Raw genomic sequence first — 16157 nt, forward strand, 5'->3', positions numbered from 1 at the left:
TGGCTTACTAATTTCTACAATGTCCATTATGTCTGTAATTGCCGAGCTACCAGCAAATTGCTACTTAAAGCCAATTGAACCTCTGGCTTAAGTAGCTAATTACAATGCAGATTACTGTTCAGGAGGTAATCATAGGGACACACAGAGCAGCAGACTAGGCTGGTCTAAGCTGTGCCAAGTGGGCCCTATGGGCCCCAACCACCAGGTATTCCACTGAGTGAGGATGATCCCAGCCTAGAGCAAATGATTAATTGACAATTCAGGGCCACTGAGGCCCAGAGACAGATCTCTGAGATTTTCCCTGTGGTCATGGCAAAACTGGCTACAGGAGAATGAGGAGCAGAGGAGTCATCCAGCTCAGAAGAACACACAGGGCCCTAGAAAAAGTGGCTGAGGTCAGTAGGAAAGTTGTTCAAGTCAGGCAGAGATTGCTCGGGGACAGCTAGTTTCACCATGAACCAGGGAAGTGTCCAGACCTAGGGAAGGGGGACAAAGCTCCCAGAGTCATGAGAGATACAGGGTCAGTGTGTAGATTCCAGAACCTAGAGTCCATTGCTAGACACAAGAACCTGGACATGATTTTCAGAGCTTTGAGAACGGGTGTGAGCTCACCAACATCAGGCCTGAGAAATAAATAAGAATAGCAGGAAGCAGCGAGAGATGTCTCAGCTCACACAACTGCAAGATGAAAGACTGGAGACATTCAGTGAAATTAAGATGATCGGAGGGATGATGCACAGAGGAGGAAACCTGGGATAGTCCAGGTGTGGATGCTCGCTGCTCCATTTCAAACCATTGCAGGAACTCTGCCAGTACCTCCACCTCACCAGGTCCTGGGGGACTATGGAAGTGCATGGAACCAGCCATCTGCTCTGGAGTTCAGGAAGCTCCCTGGAAATAGGAGAAACAAAAACCACACGTGGAAAGTGGTGTGTTCATGTTAACATCTGTCCTCAGGTCTGTCTTTCTTTCTCTCTTTCTTTCTCTCTCTCTTTCTTTCTTTCTTTCTTTCTTTCTTTCTTTCTTTCTTTCTTTTTCTTATGTACACAGTATTCTGCCTGCATGTACGCCTGTATGACAGAAAAGGGCATCAGATCCCATTATAGATAGTTGTGAGCCTCCATGTACTTGTGGGGAATTGAACTCAGGACCTCTGTAAGAGCATCCAGTGCTCTTAACATCTAAGCCATGTCTTCAGCCCCTCAGAATATTCTTAAGGATGAAATGTGTCTTTTACAGCAAACTTGTGGTATTAAAAATAAAATAAGCAGAGAAGACTGGCCTGAGCCCTTCCTGACACTCCAGGATCATTGTCAACTTAAGGTTCCAGGGACAGATTACCCAGAACACATTAAGGCAAGTCCTGATAGAACCAGGACACAGCAGGCCTACATTGGCATGCTTGAAAGGAGGACTGTGGGCAGTCGAGGAGGGGATCAGGATTTTACAGTATGGTTTATGTAAAGGACTAGCACCCCAATGAATAAACTATCAAATATCACAAATAGCAGCTCACAGACAGGATCAGAAGTACCTTAAACATGAAAAGATAGCCAGCACCCACAAATAGTAAAGAAAGCAGGTTTTAGTCCTCAATGAGATATTGAACTGTGAGGTAGGCAGCGGGCAGCAACGGTCTTCCAGGAGACACTTTGGACCTAAGAACATATTGTCCTTCACTCTTCTGGCTTCTTTCATGATGACAAAGAACAAAAGTCATCTTCATCCCATCTACACCACACACAGATGGAGATTCAGAGAAGTGAAGAGGTTGTTATTTTCCTGGGATTTTCAGGGCTTACTTCTGAAGCCAGCCTGTCTTCCATGCACCTATACTCCAGTTGTTGAGATCTTACAGTCACCAGCAACCACACAGAAGGGATTAGCTGCTGGTGTCTAAAGGGCAGACTTGCCTTGTTGTTCTAGAGATAAGAATGGCTCTGGTACCATCCCTAGTCTCAGCTGTCAAAGGAAACTTCACAGAGGTGAGATAATTGTGGTCTATACTATGGAGAGAGGGTGCAGGAAAAGACCAAAGTCCTGAGCAGAAGGCAGCTTCCCAGTTTGGGTGTGGTCAGATCTCAGAGGTTTTTCTGTTCCTTTTTCATGACCCTTCATCAAAAAGACTCAGACTTTAGTGACTCAAAGGGCACAGGGCACCGACTTTCAAACTGAGACTCTTAGTAGGGCATGGGAGAAACGTGACCCCCTACCTGGGGCCAGCCCAGGGTGTGAAGAAAGGTAGGACATGCACATGGACTCTGTGGCTTCTACACAGCTTCCTGTAAGCCTGGTACATGGGTCCTGTGGGATTGGAGGGCAGAGCCAGGGTAAAGCATGGCTTCTGCCTTGAGAAGAAGCTGAACCACAACCACAACACATGGGAAACTATGGTCATGGAGCAGCTGCTGCCAGTCTTCAAGGAAACAGAGGCTCCAGACATTTCTGAACAGAGCCAATGAACCCAGAGCTCAACTCTTGTAGTTCTTATAGTTTATAGAAATAATAGGAAGTGGGAAACTTATCTTGACTCAGAGAGGTGGAAAGCCAAGGCATAGGTTTGTAGAATTCCTCTGGCATCACAGTTTCATCCCAAGGTTCACAAGACCTCCTCAGCACAACTCCTTGGGGGTCTAAGAATGCAGAGCCCTAGGTTGGTTCAGGATCCATTGAGTCTGGGGGTTACAAGTTGAGTATCAAAATTTTCTGGGATTCTTGGGCTGCTCTTGCCTAAGGCCATAGGGTCCAGAGTGAGGATGTAAGCTTTCTGTGTGCAACTGGTGATGTCACACAAATTTGTCCCCAACTCCTGTGGGCAGCACATATCTAGGATCCTCTCATCCACATCATGGCCTCTTCCTGGATTAGAGACAGCTCCCTATGAGAGAATGTAAGCCTGTAAACCCCAGCAATATCAGATCCTCCAGATATATTCCTGCTAGTGTTCTTGGTACCTCAAACAACTGGATAACCCTGGACAGGGCCCAAGGAATCAAGAAATTTCCCTGGCAACACCCTTCAGCAGCTTCCCTCCTTCTAAGCTGGTACCTTCTCTTATATACTTGTCCCAGGAAAATATATAATCATATAATCAAGTTTGTGGCCTTGCCAAGCCCTTAGTATTACGAGATAGGCCCCACAGCTAACACCACCTGATATTAGTGGAAACTCTCAGAGGAGAGAAGAGAAACTTGATTCAAATTGGTAAGATGTGCACCCGGGATGAGGAAAGATGTGTGGTACAGACAAGCAGTTCTTCCAACCCCTAAACACAAACCATCTGTCTATGTCAGCTAAAACCTGACCCTCCGTGGAATTCAGAGTCTGGACTGCTGACTACAGGTGGTAACCAATGATGTGACAGAGTCTCTGTTATGTCGGTGATTACTGGTGATAGGCTAGAAGGTTGATATTGAAGAGCCAACTTGATCTGACATTTGCTTTTCTCCAGGCTTGTATGTAGTTCAGGACTGTCATGGTTAAGGATAGTAGCAACCTCCACCCACAGGGTGGAGGAGCCCACCTGATCCCTGCAATCCCTGCAATTACCTGTGGAGAAACCAGCCAGGGAGCCCTGTCGAGGCTATCCAGTTCAGAAGGGTGGGTCCATCCTGCAGGCCCTACCATCATTGGCCTCACCAGGAAGTACTTTTTCTGAGTTCAGACCCTGGTTGATTACCATACCACCCTGGCCCAACAGGAATTTTGGATGTTTGAGACTGGGGAGTGTTGGGCTATGGGGCATACACATTTTTATTAGATCTTTAATAAATACCAATCCAAGTTCCTACTCCCTCTCCTCCTCCCATCTCCTCCCATTCCCTCCACACACCCTCCCACTCCACCCCTCCCTAATCCTAAGAGAGGGTAAGTGACTTTGCTTTGTGGAAGGTCCAAGGCCCTGCCTACTATATCTAGGCTGAGTAGAGTATACATTCAAAGAGAACAGGTTCCCAAAAAGCCAGTAAATGCAGTAGGGATAAATCTTGGTGCCACTGCCAGTGGCCCCTCAATTTTCCCCAGTCATGAAGCTGTCAACTACATTCAGAGGGACTAGTTTGGTCCTATGTTTGTTCCTTCCCAGTTCAGCTGGAGTTTGTGAGCTCCCATTAGCTCAGGTAGACTGTTTCAGTGGGTGAACACATCATGGTTTTGACCTCTTTGCTCAAATTCTCATTCCTCCCACTCTTCAACTGGACTTTGGGAGCTCAGTCCAGTGCTCCGATATGGGTCTCTGCCTCTGTTTCCATCAGTTGCTGGAAGAAGGTTCTGTGGTGATATTTAAGACACTCATCAGTCTGACTACAGGGCAAATGAAGATTAGGCCTCCTCTCCTCTATTGCTTAGGGTCTTATCTGGGGTCACCCTTGTGAGTTCCTGGGAATTTCTCTAGAGCCAGGTTTCTGCTAACCCTCTAATGGATCCCTCAATCAATCTCTTTCCTTGCTCTCATATCTGTTCTTCCTCCATCTTGATTATCCTTATTTCCTCAAGATCTCCTCAACCCTCCCCTTCTCCCCTTCTCGTTCCCTTCCATGCTCCCTTCTCCCCCCACCCTTATGCTCCCAATTTTGTCAGGTGATCTTGTCTATTTCCAATTTCCAGGTGGATCTATATATGTTTTTCTTGGGATTCACCTTATTACTCAGCTTCTCCAGGATCATGAAATATAGGCTCAATGTCCTTAGTTTATAGCTAGTATTCACTTATGAGTGAGTACATACCATATTCATCTTTTTGGGTCTGGTTACCTCACTCAGGATAGTGTTTTCTAATTCCATCCATTTGCATGCAAGATTCAAGATGTCATTGTTTTTTGTTTTGTTTTTTTTTCCCACTCAGTAGTACTCTTATGTGTAAATGTGCCACATTTTCTTTATCCATTCTTCACTTGAGGGGCATTTAGGTTGTTTCCACATTCTGGATATTACAAATAATGCTGTTATGAACATAGTTGAACAAATGGCTTTGCAGTATGATTGAGCATCTTTTGGGTATATGCCCAAGAGTGGTATTGCTGGATTCTGAGGTAGGTTGATTCCCAATTTTCTGAGAAACCGCCATACTGATTTCCAAAGTGGTTGTACAAGTTTGCATTCCCATCAGCAATGGATGAGTGTTCCCCTTATTCCACATCCTCCCCAGCATAGGCTATCATTGGTGTTTTTGAACTTAGTCATTCTGACAGGTATAAGATGGCATCTCAAAGTTGTTTTGATTTGCATTTCCCTGATGACTAAGGATGTTGAACATTTCCTTAAATGTCTTTTGGCCATTTGAAGTTCTTCTGTTGAGAATTCTCTGTTTAGTTATGTACCCCATTTTTAAATTGGGCTATTTAGAATTTTAATGTCTAATTTCTTGAGTTCTTTATATATTTTGGAGATCAGTTCTTTGTCTGATGTGGGGTTGGTGAAGATCTTTTTCCATTAAGTAGGCTGCCCTTTTGTCTTATTGACTGTGTCCTTTGTTTTACAGAGCTTCTCAGTTTTAGGAGATCCCATTTATTTATTGTTGCTCTCAGTGTCTGTGTTAGTGGGGTTATATTTAGGAAGTAGTCTCCTGTGCCCATGCATTGCAGAGTACTTCCCACTTTCTCTTCTGTCAGGTTCAGTGTGGTCGGATTTATATTGAGGTCTTTAATCCATTTGGACTTGAGTTTTGTGCATGGTGATAGCTAGATATGGATCTATTTTCATTCTTCTACATGTTAACATCCAGTTATGCCAGCACCATTTGTTGAAGATGCTTTCTTTTTCCATTGTATAATTTTAGTTTCTTTGTCAAAAATTAGGTGTTTATAAGTGCGTGGATTAATAACCTGGTATACTATTAGTTTCCATTGGTCAACCTCTCTGTTTTTATGCCAATACTAAGCTGTTTTCAGTACTATAGCTCTGTAATAGAGCTTGATATCAGGGAATGTGATGCCTCCAGAAGTTCCTTTATTGTACAGGATCATTTTGGCTATCCTGGGTTTTTGTTTTCCATATGGTGTTGATTATTACTCTTTCAAGGTCTGTGAAGAATTGTGTTGGAATTTTGATGGGGGTTGCATTGAATCTATAGATTGCTTTTGGTAGGATTGCCATTTATACTATGTTGAGCCTACCTATCCAAGAGTGTGGGAGATATTTCCATTTTCTGGTATCTTCTTCAGTTTCTTTCTTCAAAGACTTAAAGTTCTTATCAAATAGGTCTTTCACTTTTTTGGTTAGTGTTAACCTATGATATTTTATGTTATTTGTGGCTATTGTAAAAGGTGATGTTTCTCTGATTTTTCTCTCAGCTTCTTTATCATTTGTGCATAGGAGGGTTACTGTTTTTTTGTTTGTTTGTTTGCTTTTGTTGATCTTGTATCCTGCCACATTACTGAAGGTATTTATCAACTGTAGGAGTTCTTTGGTAGATTTTTTGGGGTCACTTATGTACACTATTATATCATCTACAAATAACGAAAGTTTGACTTCTTTCTTTCCAATTTAAATCCCCTTGATCTCCTTTTGCTGTCTTATTGCTATTGCTAGAACTTGAAGCACTATGTTGAAGAGATATGAAGAGAGTAGACAACCTTATCTTGTTCCTGATTTTAGTGGAATCGCTTTGAAATGGTGGATGATTTTTTTTGATGTGTTCTTGGATTTGGTTTGCCAGTATTTTATTGAGTATTTTTGCATCCATGTTCATGAGTGAGATTGGTCTGTAATTTTCTCTCTTAGTTTAGTCTTTGTGTGGTTTTGTATCAGGATAACTGTAGCCTCATAAAAAGAGTTTGGCAATGTTCCTCAAAGTGGAACACTTTGAGAAGTATAGGTATTAGCTCTTCTTGAAAGTTCTGGTAGAACTCTGCACTAAAACCATCTGGCCCTGGGCTTTTTTTGTTTGGAAGGTTTTTGATGATAGCTTCTATTTCCTTGCAGTTTATAGGTCTATTTAAATTGCTCACCTTGTCTTGATTTAATTTTGATATACAGTATCTACCTAAAAATTGTTCATTTTATTTTACATTTTCTAATTTTGTGGAGTACAAGATTTTGTAGTATGACCCAATGATTCTCTGAATTTCCTCAGTGTCTGTTGTTATGTCCCCCTTTTCATTTCTAATTTTGTTAATTTGGATGTTCTCTCTCTCTGTCTTTTGATTAGTTTAGATAGGGGTTTGTCAATCTTGTTGACTTTCTCAAAGAACCAGCTCTTTGTTTCATTGATTCTTTGTATTTTTTCTTTATTTCTATTTTGTTGATTTCAGCCTCAGTTTGATTGTTTCCAGTCTTCTACTCCTCCTGGGTGAGTCTGCTTCTTTTTGTTCTAGAGCTTTCAGGTGTGCTGTTAAGTCACTAATGTGAGCTTTCTCATTTTCTTTATGTGGGCACTTAGTGCTATGAACTTTTCTCTTAGCACTGCTTTCATAGTGTCCCATAGGTTTGTATATGTTGTGCCTTCATTTTCATTGAATTCTAGGAAGTCTTTAATTTTTTTCTTTATTTATTCCTTGATCCAGGGGTGGTTCAGTAGTTCACTGTTCAATTTCCATTAGTTTGTAGGCTTTCTGAGAGTAGTCTTGTTGTTAAATTCTAACTTTAATCCCTGGTGATCCGATAAGACACAGGGGGTTACTCCAAATTTTGTATCTGTGAAGGTTTGCTTTGCTACCGAGTATGTGATCAATTTTAGGGAAGGTTCCATGAGGTGCTGATAAGAAGGTATATTGTTTTGTGTTTGGGTGGAATGTTCTATAGATGTCTGTTAAGTCCATTTGATTCATGACTTCTGTTAGTTCTCTTATTTCTCTGTTAAGTTTCTGTCTGGTCGACCTGTCCATTGGTGTGAGTGGAGTGTTGAAGTCTCATACTTTTAGTGTGTGGGTTGAATGTGCAATTTAAGTTTTAATAATGTTTCTTTTATAGATGTGGGTGCTCTTGTAGTAGGGACATAGATGTTCAGGATTGAGACTACATCTTGATGGATTGTCCCTGTTATGAGTATAAAATGTCCTTCTACATCTTTTCTGATTGATTTTAGTTTGAAATCTATTTTGTTAGATATTAGGATAGTTACACCTACTTGTTTCTTAGGTCCATTTGATTGGAAAACCTTTTCCCAACTCTTTACTCTGAGGTAGTGTCTATCTGAGGTTGAGGTGTGTTTCTTGTATACAGCAGAAGGTTGGATCCTGTTTTTATATCCATTCTCTTAGCCTGTGTCTTTCTATAGGTGAATTGAGTTCATTGATATTAAGCAATATTAATGACCAGTGGTTGTTAATTCTGATTATTTTTCATTAGTAGTGTTTGTGTGTTTCCCTTCTTTGGGCTATGCTGATGGGGAGGGTATCAGTTGCCTGTGTTTTGTGGGTGCAGTTAGCTTCCTTGGGTTGGGGTTTTCCTTCTAGTATTTTTTGTAAGGCTGGGTTTGTGGATACATATTGTTTAAATCTGTTTTTGTCATGGAATATCTTGTTTTCTCCATCGATGGTGATTGAAAGCTTTGATGGGTATAGTAGTCTTGGCTTGCATCCATGGTCTCTTAGTGTCTGAAACACATCTATCCAGGACCTTCTGGCTTTCATGTTTCCATTGAGAAGTTGGGTGTAATTCTGATAGGTTTACCTTTATATGTTACTTGACCTTTTTCCTGTGCAGCTCTTAATATTCTTTCTTTATTCTGTATGTTTTGTGTTTTTATTATTATATGGTGAGGGAACTTTTTTTGATACACTCTATTTGGTGTTCTGTAAGCTTCTTATACCTTCATAGGGGTATCCTTCTTTAGGTTGGGAAAGTTTTTTTCTATGATTTTGTTGAATATATTTTCTGTGCTTTTGAGCTGGAGTTCTCATTCTTCTATACCTATTATTCTTAGGTTTGGTCTTTTTATGGTGTCCCAGATTTCCTGGATGTTTTGTGTTAAGAATTTGTTTGATTTAATGTTTTCTTTGACCAATGAGTCTATTTCCTCTATAGTATCTTCAACACCTGAGATTCATTCTTCTATCTCTTGTATTCTGTTAGTTATACTTGTCTCTGAAGTTCCTGTTCATTTACCCAGATTTTTTATATTCAGAATATCCTCAGTTTGTGTTTTCTTTATTACTTTGAATTGTTTGCTTCACCTGTTTGATTGCTTTTTCTTGGGTTTCTTTGAGAGATTTATTAATTTCTTCCAATTTTTTGTTTGTCTTTTCCTCCATTTCTTTAAGGGAGTTTTTCATTTCCTCTTTAAAGGTCTTCATCATTTTCATAAAGTTACATTTAAAGTTGTTTTCTTCTGCTCCTTCTGGGTTAGGATGATCAAGTCTTCCTGTTGTGTGACTACTGGGTTCTGGTGTTACCATGTTGTTTTTTAGGTTGTTGGAGGAATTCTTGCATTGGTGCCTACACATCTCATCCTTCAAATGAGGCCGGCAGTGTTTTTGTGTTTTGGTCCAATCCTTGCGGTGGCTGTCTGAGTGTTTAGGAGTTTTTCTTGGTCTGCTTTGTACTGTCAATGTCTGTCTCAGAATGCCTCCGAGGTCTCCATAAGCCTGCTCTCTTGGTCTTCTCTCTTGGTCCCCTCAGTACTGTAGCAAGCTCTCAGCTCTTAGGCAGGGTGTGGCTAGTAGCTTGGAGGGTGCAGTGGATGGGGTTGGGTTCTGGGGGAGTCTACCTGCAGGAAATTCCCTGATGGCTGGCTAGAAAAGCAGAGGAGCTGGGGGAGGGGTCTAGGGTTTTGTCCCACTGGGGAGGTCCTAGAGAGTGGGGTGTCCCACCGCATGACTGTTCACTCACCTCTTAAGGAACCTCAGTATTCCTCTTTTTTTTAAATTTCAGAGATATCATCAACGTGTAACAGCCTCAGTGAATGAATTCAATTGTATAAAACATTGTTTAAGCCAAAGGAGGAAGCCCTGTCTGTCATCATTCCAATTGTGTTCAATTCAGGTTTAGCATAGAAATTATGATTACCCTTCTTTTGAGTGCAAATCAGACACAAGATCCATGACCAAATGTCTGTGCTTCTTTACAGGGCAGAGCTGAGCATCTGTCAAGCTCTAGCTGGGTTGATGATGGCTGAGGAGTCTGAGAGGCCTGAGGGGTTGGAGAGGGGTGGTCTTTCTTCCTGGGTTTCTGGAGACCCTTGCTATAGGAGCTACTACTCTTAAATGGCTGTGACCCCAAATGAGTCATGGGGCACATGAGGAGCTTGGGTTTCCTAAAGGTGACTGCAGTGAAACAGGTTTAACCTCAGGAACATCCAAATCAAATTGGGGTGGAGGGCACCTACCTGGGAAGCAAGGGATGTCCATCTGCCCAACTTAGGCCACTCCCTCTCAATTGCTATGTAGCTTCTACCTGTGGAGTCTGTCATGGGGTGGGAGTTTCTGTCATCTGGTGAACATACTTTGTCACCCTCGTGTGAACATGGGGATTCCATAAGGTAGAGACACTGGCTGGTGTGGCCTCTATCCAGCTCTTGGCTCTGTCCATGTGTTCCAGCCATGGGTGGGAACAATTCGTCTTCAGAAGGACTTGCTTATCACCATCAATCGTGGGTGGCTGGGGGGACGGAAGAGCTCTACATTATTGTAGGCACCTAGGAAGAGATCCATCTAGTGCAGTGGTTCTCAACCTTCCTAATACTGTGACCCTTTAATACAGTTTCTCATGTTGTGGTGACCACGACCATAAAATTATTGTTGTTGCTACTTCATAACTATAATTTTGCTACTGTTGTGAACTGCAATGTAAATATCCGTGATTTCCAATGGTTTGGACGGTTGTGGCCCACAGACTGAGAACCATTGATAGCGGGTCCTACAGCAAGGGTCTTCAAAACCCCAAGTGGAAACTAGTTGACTTCCCAATTTTCAAACTTGCAAGAAACCAGTGACTACCTTGATCTCATACATGCCTTGCTAGTAAGGGGTCTGCCCCCCCAATTCCTCCCATTCCTCTGGGGGACCTTGTCTCCAGTTCTACTCCTTGTCATTGTGGTCCCTTATAGACTCTGATATCCCTGACTCTCTTTCCTTCCTACAGTCTTTCACCTGTCCCATAAGGTCACCAGTATCGTCCCTGAGAGTGCTCTGCTCATCGTTTTGGGCCTGGTGCTGGGCGGCATCGTCTGGGCAGCTGACCACATTGCGTCCTTCACACTCACACCCACGCTCTTCTTCTTCTACCTGCTGCCCCCCATCGTATTGGACGCTGGATATTTCATGCCCAATCGACTCTTCTTTGGCAACCTGGGCACCATTCTGCTATATGCTGTTATTGGCACTATATGGAATGCAGCCACCACAGGATTGTCCCTCTATGGTGTTTACCTCAGTGGCATCATGGGTAAGTCTATATATTGCCCTCTGGGTGAGTCCAAGTCACTTTGTTGAGCTAAGGGTCCAGATCATAGTTGTAGAAGGGTTAGGGCTAAGGATGATGGGCAGTATCTCTGGGGACTACTTAAGTAAATAGCCTGGTATTTGAAAGAAGTCTATAATATGCTTCTTTGGGAAGTTTGCAAACTGAGGCTGTTTTGTTATGTTCAGCACAGATTTGTGACCACACGGAGCAGCAGGATGGGTAGGTGTGTATAGGCCGCTGTTCTTACTCCTGCCATAGTTGGCAGTGTGGTGTGAACCAGCTGTCTCCAGTCATAGTTGGCAGTGTGGTGTGAACCAGCTGTTCAACCCCCATGGAAGAAGGAGATGAAAAAATGGATAGCTCCTAGCCCCATAAGTGAATTACAGAGTTGAGCACCCCAAAGTCTTGAGTGGTTTGTGCTGTTTCTGCTCAAATCTGCTAGTGATTACTTCACTTAGCCTTGGCTACCTCCCAGGAACATTCCACCCTCTGAGCTGAATCTTTGTCCAGTTGAGAGGCAGCAGGTGATGCCTGCGCAGATGTGAGCAGGTGTTCACAGGAGGACTCAGAGTCAGGACTTTCCCTTTGGCACATTCAGTGAGTGAATGAGGCCCTTGAAATCCTAGAGACCAAGGAGAAGCAGGGACCAGTAAACCCAGGAACTATCAATTGCTTGGGATCTTATCATTTTGGGGAGTTCCCTTGAGTTCCTGCATCACTAGAGACCCCAATGGTAAGGACCTGCCTGGCTTATAAAACTATAGGCATCCTGCTCTGGAGGGGGTGCTACTGGTCACACTGGTGATACCATAGGTGATGGGACACATCTAAGATGGCTGACTGCCTCTGCCCTGGAGCGATGTCTTTCGTGTGTATAGGCAACTGTTCTTACTCCTGTTATAGTTGGCATATGGAGCAGGGACTTCTGGAATCTAATACCCATAGCCCTTCAAGGGTCATGCGGGCTCTCACCCGACAGTCTTGTCACTCATAAGATCCCAGCATGTGATGCTCCTGGAGCTGTTGTTAGGGTGCATAGAGAAGCCTCTAACAGACTGACTTATGGTGTAAGCACAGGCCTTTAAATAGTTGAGTCTTTGCAAATATGCTTACACCAGAAATTGCATGGTCACCAAAATCTAGAGCATTTTACTCTCCCGGGACATCCAGGCCCATCTTTCTAGCAGGCCACAGCCATGAAAAATTGTTATACCACAGTGTCTTTTAATAACTAGCATTGTTGTACATCACTGCCTACAGATAGACAAATGATGTTGGCCTGTGTTCCACCTTTGGGAACTAGCTGGTCAAGGCTGACCAAGAAAGATCATACTGATCCCATGAACTCCCTTTCCTCTGTGACTTTGGCTGATGGTATACCCAGATTTGCCTAGGCAGTGGTCAGTCTCTGTAGTCTGTAGCTCAAGGTTAGGGTTCACTCATCTTTACTGGGAGAGTCAACTTAAGATAGCTGTCTTGTAGCTTATCAGTTCCAGGCACAAGGCAAATATGGGTGCACTGTCCAGGCGGGAGGGCCAGTCCTGATTTAGTGAACTGTACATCTGCTGGGATCCAGCTTGTTTTTGGAATGTACTCTGTTTCTGTCAAGATTCTAGAACAAGAGTCTGGCCCTGCTAGGGTGGCTTGAAACTAGTTTGCTCTGGAAGCTGGGCAGGGCATATATGGTGTGGCAGTCAAGTGTGTGGTCCATTTCTAGATGGAAACTCCAGAAGGCTCTGTTCCTTGTTAGAAGCAGCAGAATTTAGTGGTCACAGACATATGGGATTCAAGCCACTGCAGAGGGCACTCTGTCCTGGTGCCCTCTACTATTTTCTTGGGCACACTCAATACCTGAGGCACTTACTTCCCAAGGTTCATCCCTTGGTCCTGGGATGGCAAGTTCTGCCCCAGCTTTAAAAAGAGAGTGAAGCACTAACATAGGAACTATGCAGCCTTACACATTCTTGGGATGTCTGGCTGCAAGCTCCAGTCTGAGGTTCTCTTTGTTGCTGGGTAGCCTTGGGAAGAGTTGTGTCTACCCTTTATTGCTGATGGCTCTCATCTCCTAGGAACCTGGTAGAGTGATCCAGGTGGCTAGCCCCTGTACCATGGTCCACGTCTGTTGCAGGTGACCTGAAGATTGGACTCCTGGATTTCCTGCTTTTTGGTAGCCTCATTGCTGCTGTGGACCCCGTGGCTGTGCTGGCTGTGTTTGAGGAAGTCCATGTCAATGAAGTTCTTTTCATCATTGTTTTCGGAGAGTCACTGCTAAATGATGCAGTGACTGTGGTGAGTGATGGTGGGGTCCCTGAGGAAGCTACAGGACAGTTCACTTGCTTGGAAGTTCTAGGATACCTTGACAAGTGGGCAGTACCAATATGCCTCAGATAGATAAGCTAGAAAGAGGGATACTATTTACACACGGTCTTTGTTTACAGCCATGTTTGCAACCTAGGATGTCCAACACCCTGCAGGGTGTGTCCTTCATCTGTCCCTGCTCACTGGTGCAGCAGCCTTGGGGTATGAATTGGAGGGACAGACTCTGACCTTCTTCTGATTCCCTAACTCAGCTTCATCCAATTTATTGCTTTCACAATCTTAGGCCCACCCATTCCATGCCTTTGGAGGTAATTCTGCCCTGTTGAAATCCCTATATTTACATCCCCCAGAGAATTAAAACTTTGGACCCACACTTGCTACTACACACTAGTTACTGAGAAATAGACAAACAAACAACAAAGTCTTACAGGAATTGCATTCATTTGCTGGGCTCACCAATAACAAAATACCACAGAAGCTGGGGCTTAAACAGTGAGGATTTATTGTTTTAATGCTCAAGATTGGAGGCTGAGAACCAAGCATGGCAGTTGGCTCTGGAGGTCTCTTTCTCTGGCCTGCAGATGCCATCTTCTCCCGTCCTTACATGGTCATCTTCTGTGTGTGTCTGTATCCTGCACTCTTCTTATACAACAGGATCTACTCTATTGTTCTCATTTAACCTTAGCTGCTTCTTTGAAGACTTCCTATCAAGCAGCTGCATTCTGAGGTTTTGTGGTCAGGACACAACATTAAGTGGAAGAAACACATTCAGCTCCTTCAGTGAGTCAAGAACCCCCTGATAGAATCTGAGGTTTCTTAGACCCATGCAGTGGAGAAAGCATAAGGTCTCCACAAGGATGAAGTTGTGTTCACCCTGGCAACAAGAAGCAGGTTCATGAAACATAAACATTGCTGCTGCTTCAGTGCAGCTCTATGGAAATTTCAAAACCTGTCCCCAGATGGACTACAGGTCTGTGGGAGGGGGTGAGAGGTTAACTGGTAAGGATGGGCCCGAACACTTAGCTGATACCTGAGGAAGTGTGTCTGGTTTCTTCTGCCTTCTGAAATTGCCTGTGGTACCTAAGAAATTTCCCATGTCTTATTCTCTCTTGAAGGGTGCACTGTAACAGGTTTCTGTATGTGCGGGAGGCTCTAATGGCCCATTTGAGACCGAGTCTGAAACTCAGAAAATAGCTTTCAGTCTTCCTGAGCCACAGTGGCCCTGAAGCCTCCTGTGGACTAAGGGTTACCTCCTGCCCTCATGATTCATGCTTTTTCAGTGTTCCTTGAATATGTCTGCAAGCGCACAGAATAAGAGTCAGAGATTGGGCCTATTTCCTTGGATCTGGGACACCCCCTCACCTGCACATCCTACTTGCTGGTTCCTCTGATCTTTTCCTGTTGACCATTGTCACCTTGAGCTGGCTTTAAAAGTGTTTTTAGTTGTTTCAGGTGTCAACTCTGGGGCCCAAATCCAAAAAAGAGGGGGCGCTAAACAGGGAGGGATCAGTGTAGATGCAGGGCTGATCAGATATGTTCCTGTCTTCTGTACCCTTAGGTCTTGTACAATGTTTTTGAGTCTTTTGTGACGCTGGGTGGTGACAAGGTGACTGGCGTGGAATGTGTGAAGGGCATAGGTATGTATCAGGAGGGTTCCTGTCTGGCCTGTTTTAGATATAGTGGTCAAAGAATACAGAGGCTTGTCTCCTCTTTAGAACAGAATCCATGGGGCTTCTGCTATCCTGGTGTCTCCTTACCAGCCTGGGTTCCTTTCCCAGAACACCACATAAACACTATTAGATGAAGGTCCTGGGGTGTGTTCTTCAGAGAAAGGATAAGGACAGTCAACCCCAGGTCTCCCTAAGCAAGGACAGATAGACAGGGTTCAGATCTTGCTACTGACCCAAGGCTGTAGAGATGTCATGGGGTCCTGTCTTCTGTGTGCATGGTCTCTGTCCTCTGCCTCCTGCACTAAAATTGAAGACAAGACACTCTCTCCATAGATAGCAAAGTTGCCTCATTTACTAAACTTTCAGCATTGCTATGAGCAGTTATCAGGAGCCCTCCATGAGGAATGACTAGCCAACCTGGTCAGTTTCAACCACAAAGGACAATTCATTCCTTTTTCTCACAGTGTCCTTCTTCGTGGTGAGCCTAGGGGGGACTCTGGTGGGTGTTATCTTCGCCTTCCTGCTGTCCTTGGTGACTCGCTTCACCAAGCATGTGCGTATCATCGAGCCCGGCTTCGTCTTTGTCATTTCCTACCTGTCCTATCTGACCTCCGAGATGCTGTCCTTGTCAGCCATCCTGGCGTAAGTCTCCCTCAAGGAATAACCTTCTGCGGTTGGCTGGGTTGGGTAGGTGGCTTTCTAGCTGGTATATGCCAGAGATCCCCTGCACTCAAGCATCCTGGCAGAAGGTTCCACTGTGAACCAAGGGTATATTGGGTTCTTTGCCATCATCCTGGTGATGGGGCTGTGGCAGTGAGTCTGCTCCCTG

The 16157-nt window shown here is 43.9% G+C and overlaps 1 protein-coding gene across 3 annotated transcripts in view; it reads left to right on the plus strand.

The window, feature by feature from the left end:
* The window catches only part of Slc9a3 (solute carrier family 9 member A3), a 47427-nt gene that overhangs the window by 18989 nt on the left and 12281 nt on the right, over positions 1-16157 (plus strand). For all 3 annotated transcript variants that reach the window (XM_085676563.2, XM_048459160.3, XM_048459168.3), the window contains exons 2-5: positions 11019-11321; positions 13468-13628; positions 15217-15295; positions 15793-15970. In XM_085676563.2, the coding sequence (XP_085532689.2) occupies positions 11019-11321; positions 13468-13628; positions 15217-15295; positions 15793-15970 (721 nt within the window). The remainder of the gene's footprint in view (positions 1-11018; positions 11322-13467; positions 13629-15216; positions 15296-15792; positions 15971-16157) is intronic.

The sequence above is a fragment of the Myodes glareolus genome, chromosome 15 (genome assembly GCF_982192425.1).
Source record: "Myodes glareolus chromosome 15, mMyoGla1.1, whole genome shotgun sequence".
Lineage (NCBI taxonomy): Eukaryota > Metazoa > Chordata > Mammalia > Rodentia > Cricetidae > Myodes > Myodes glareolus.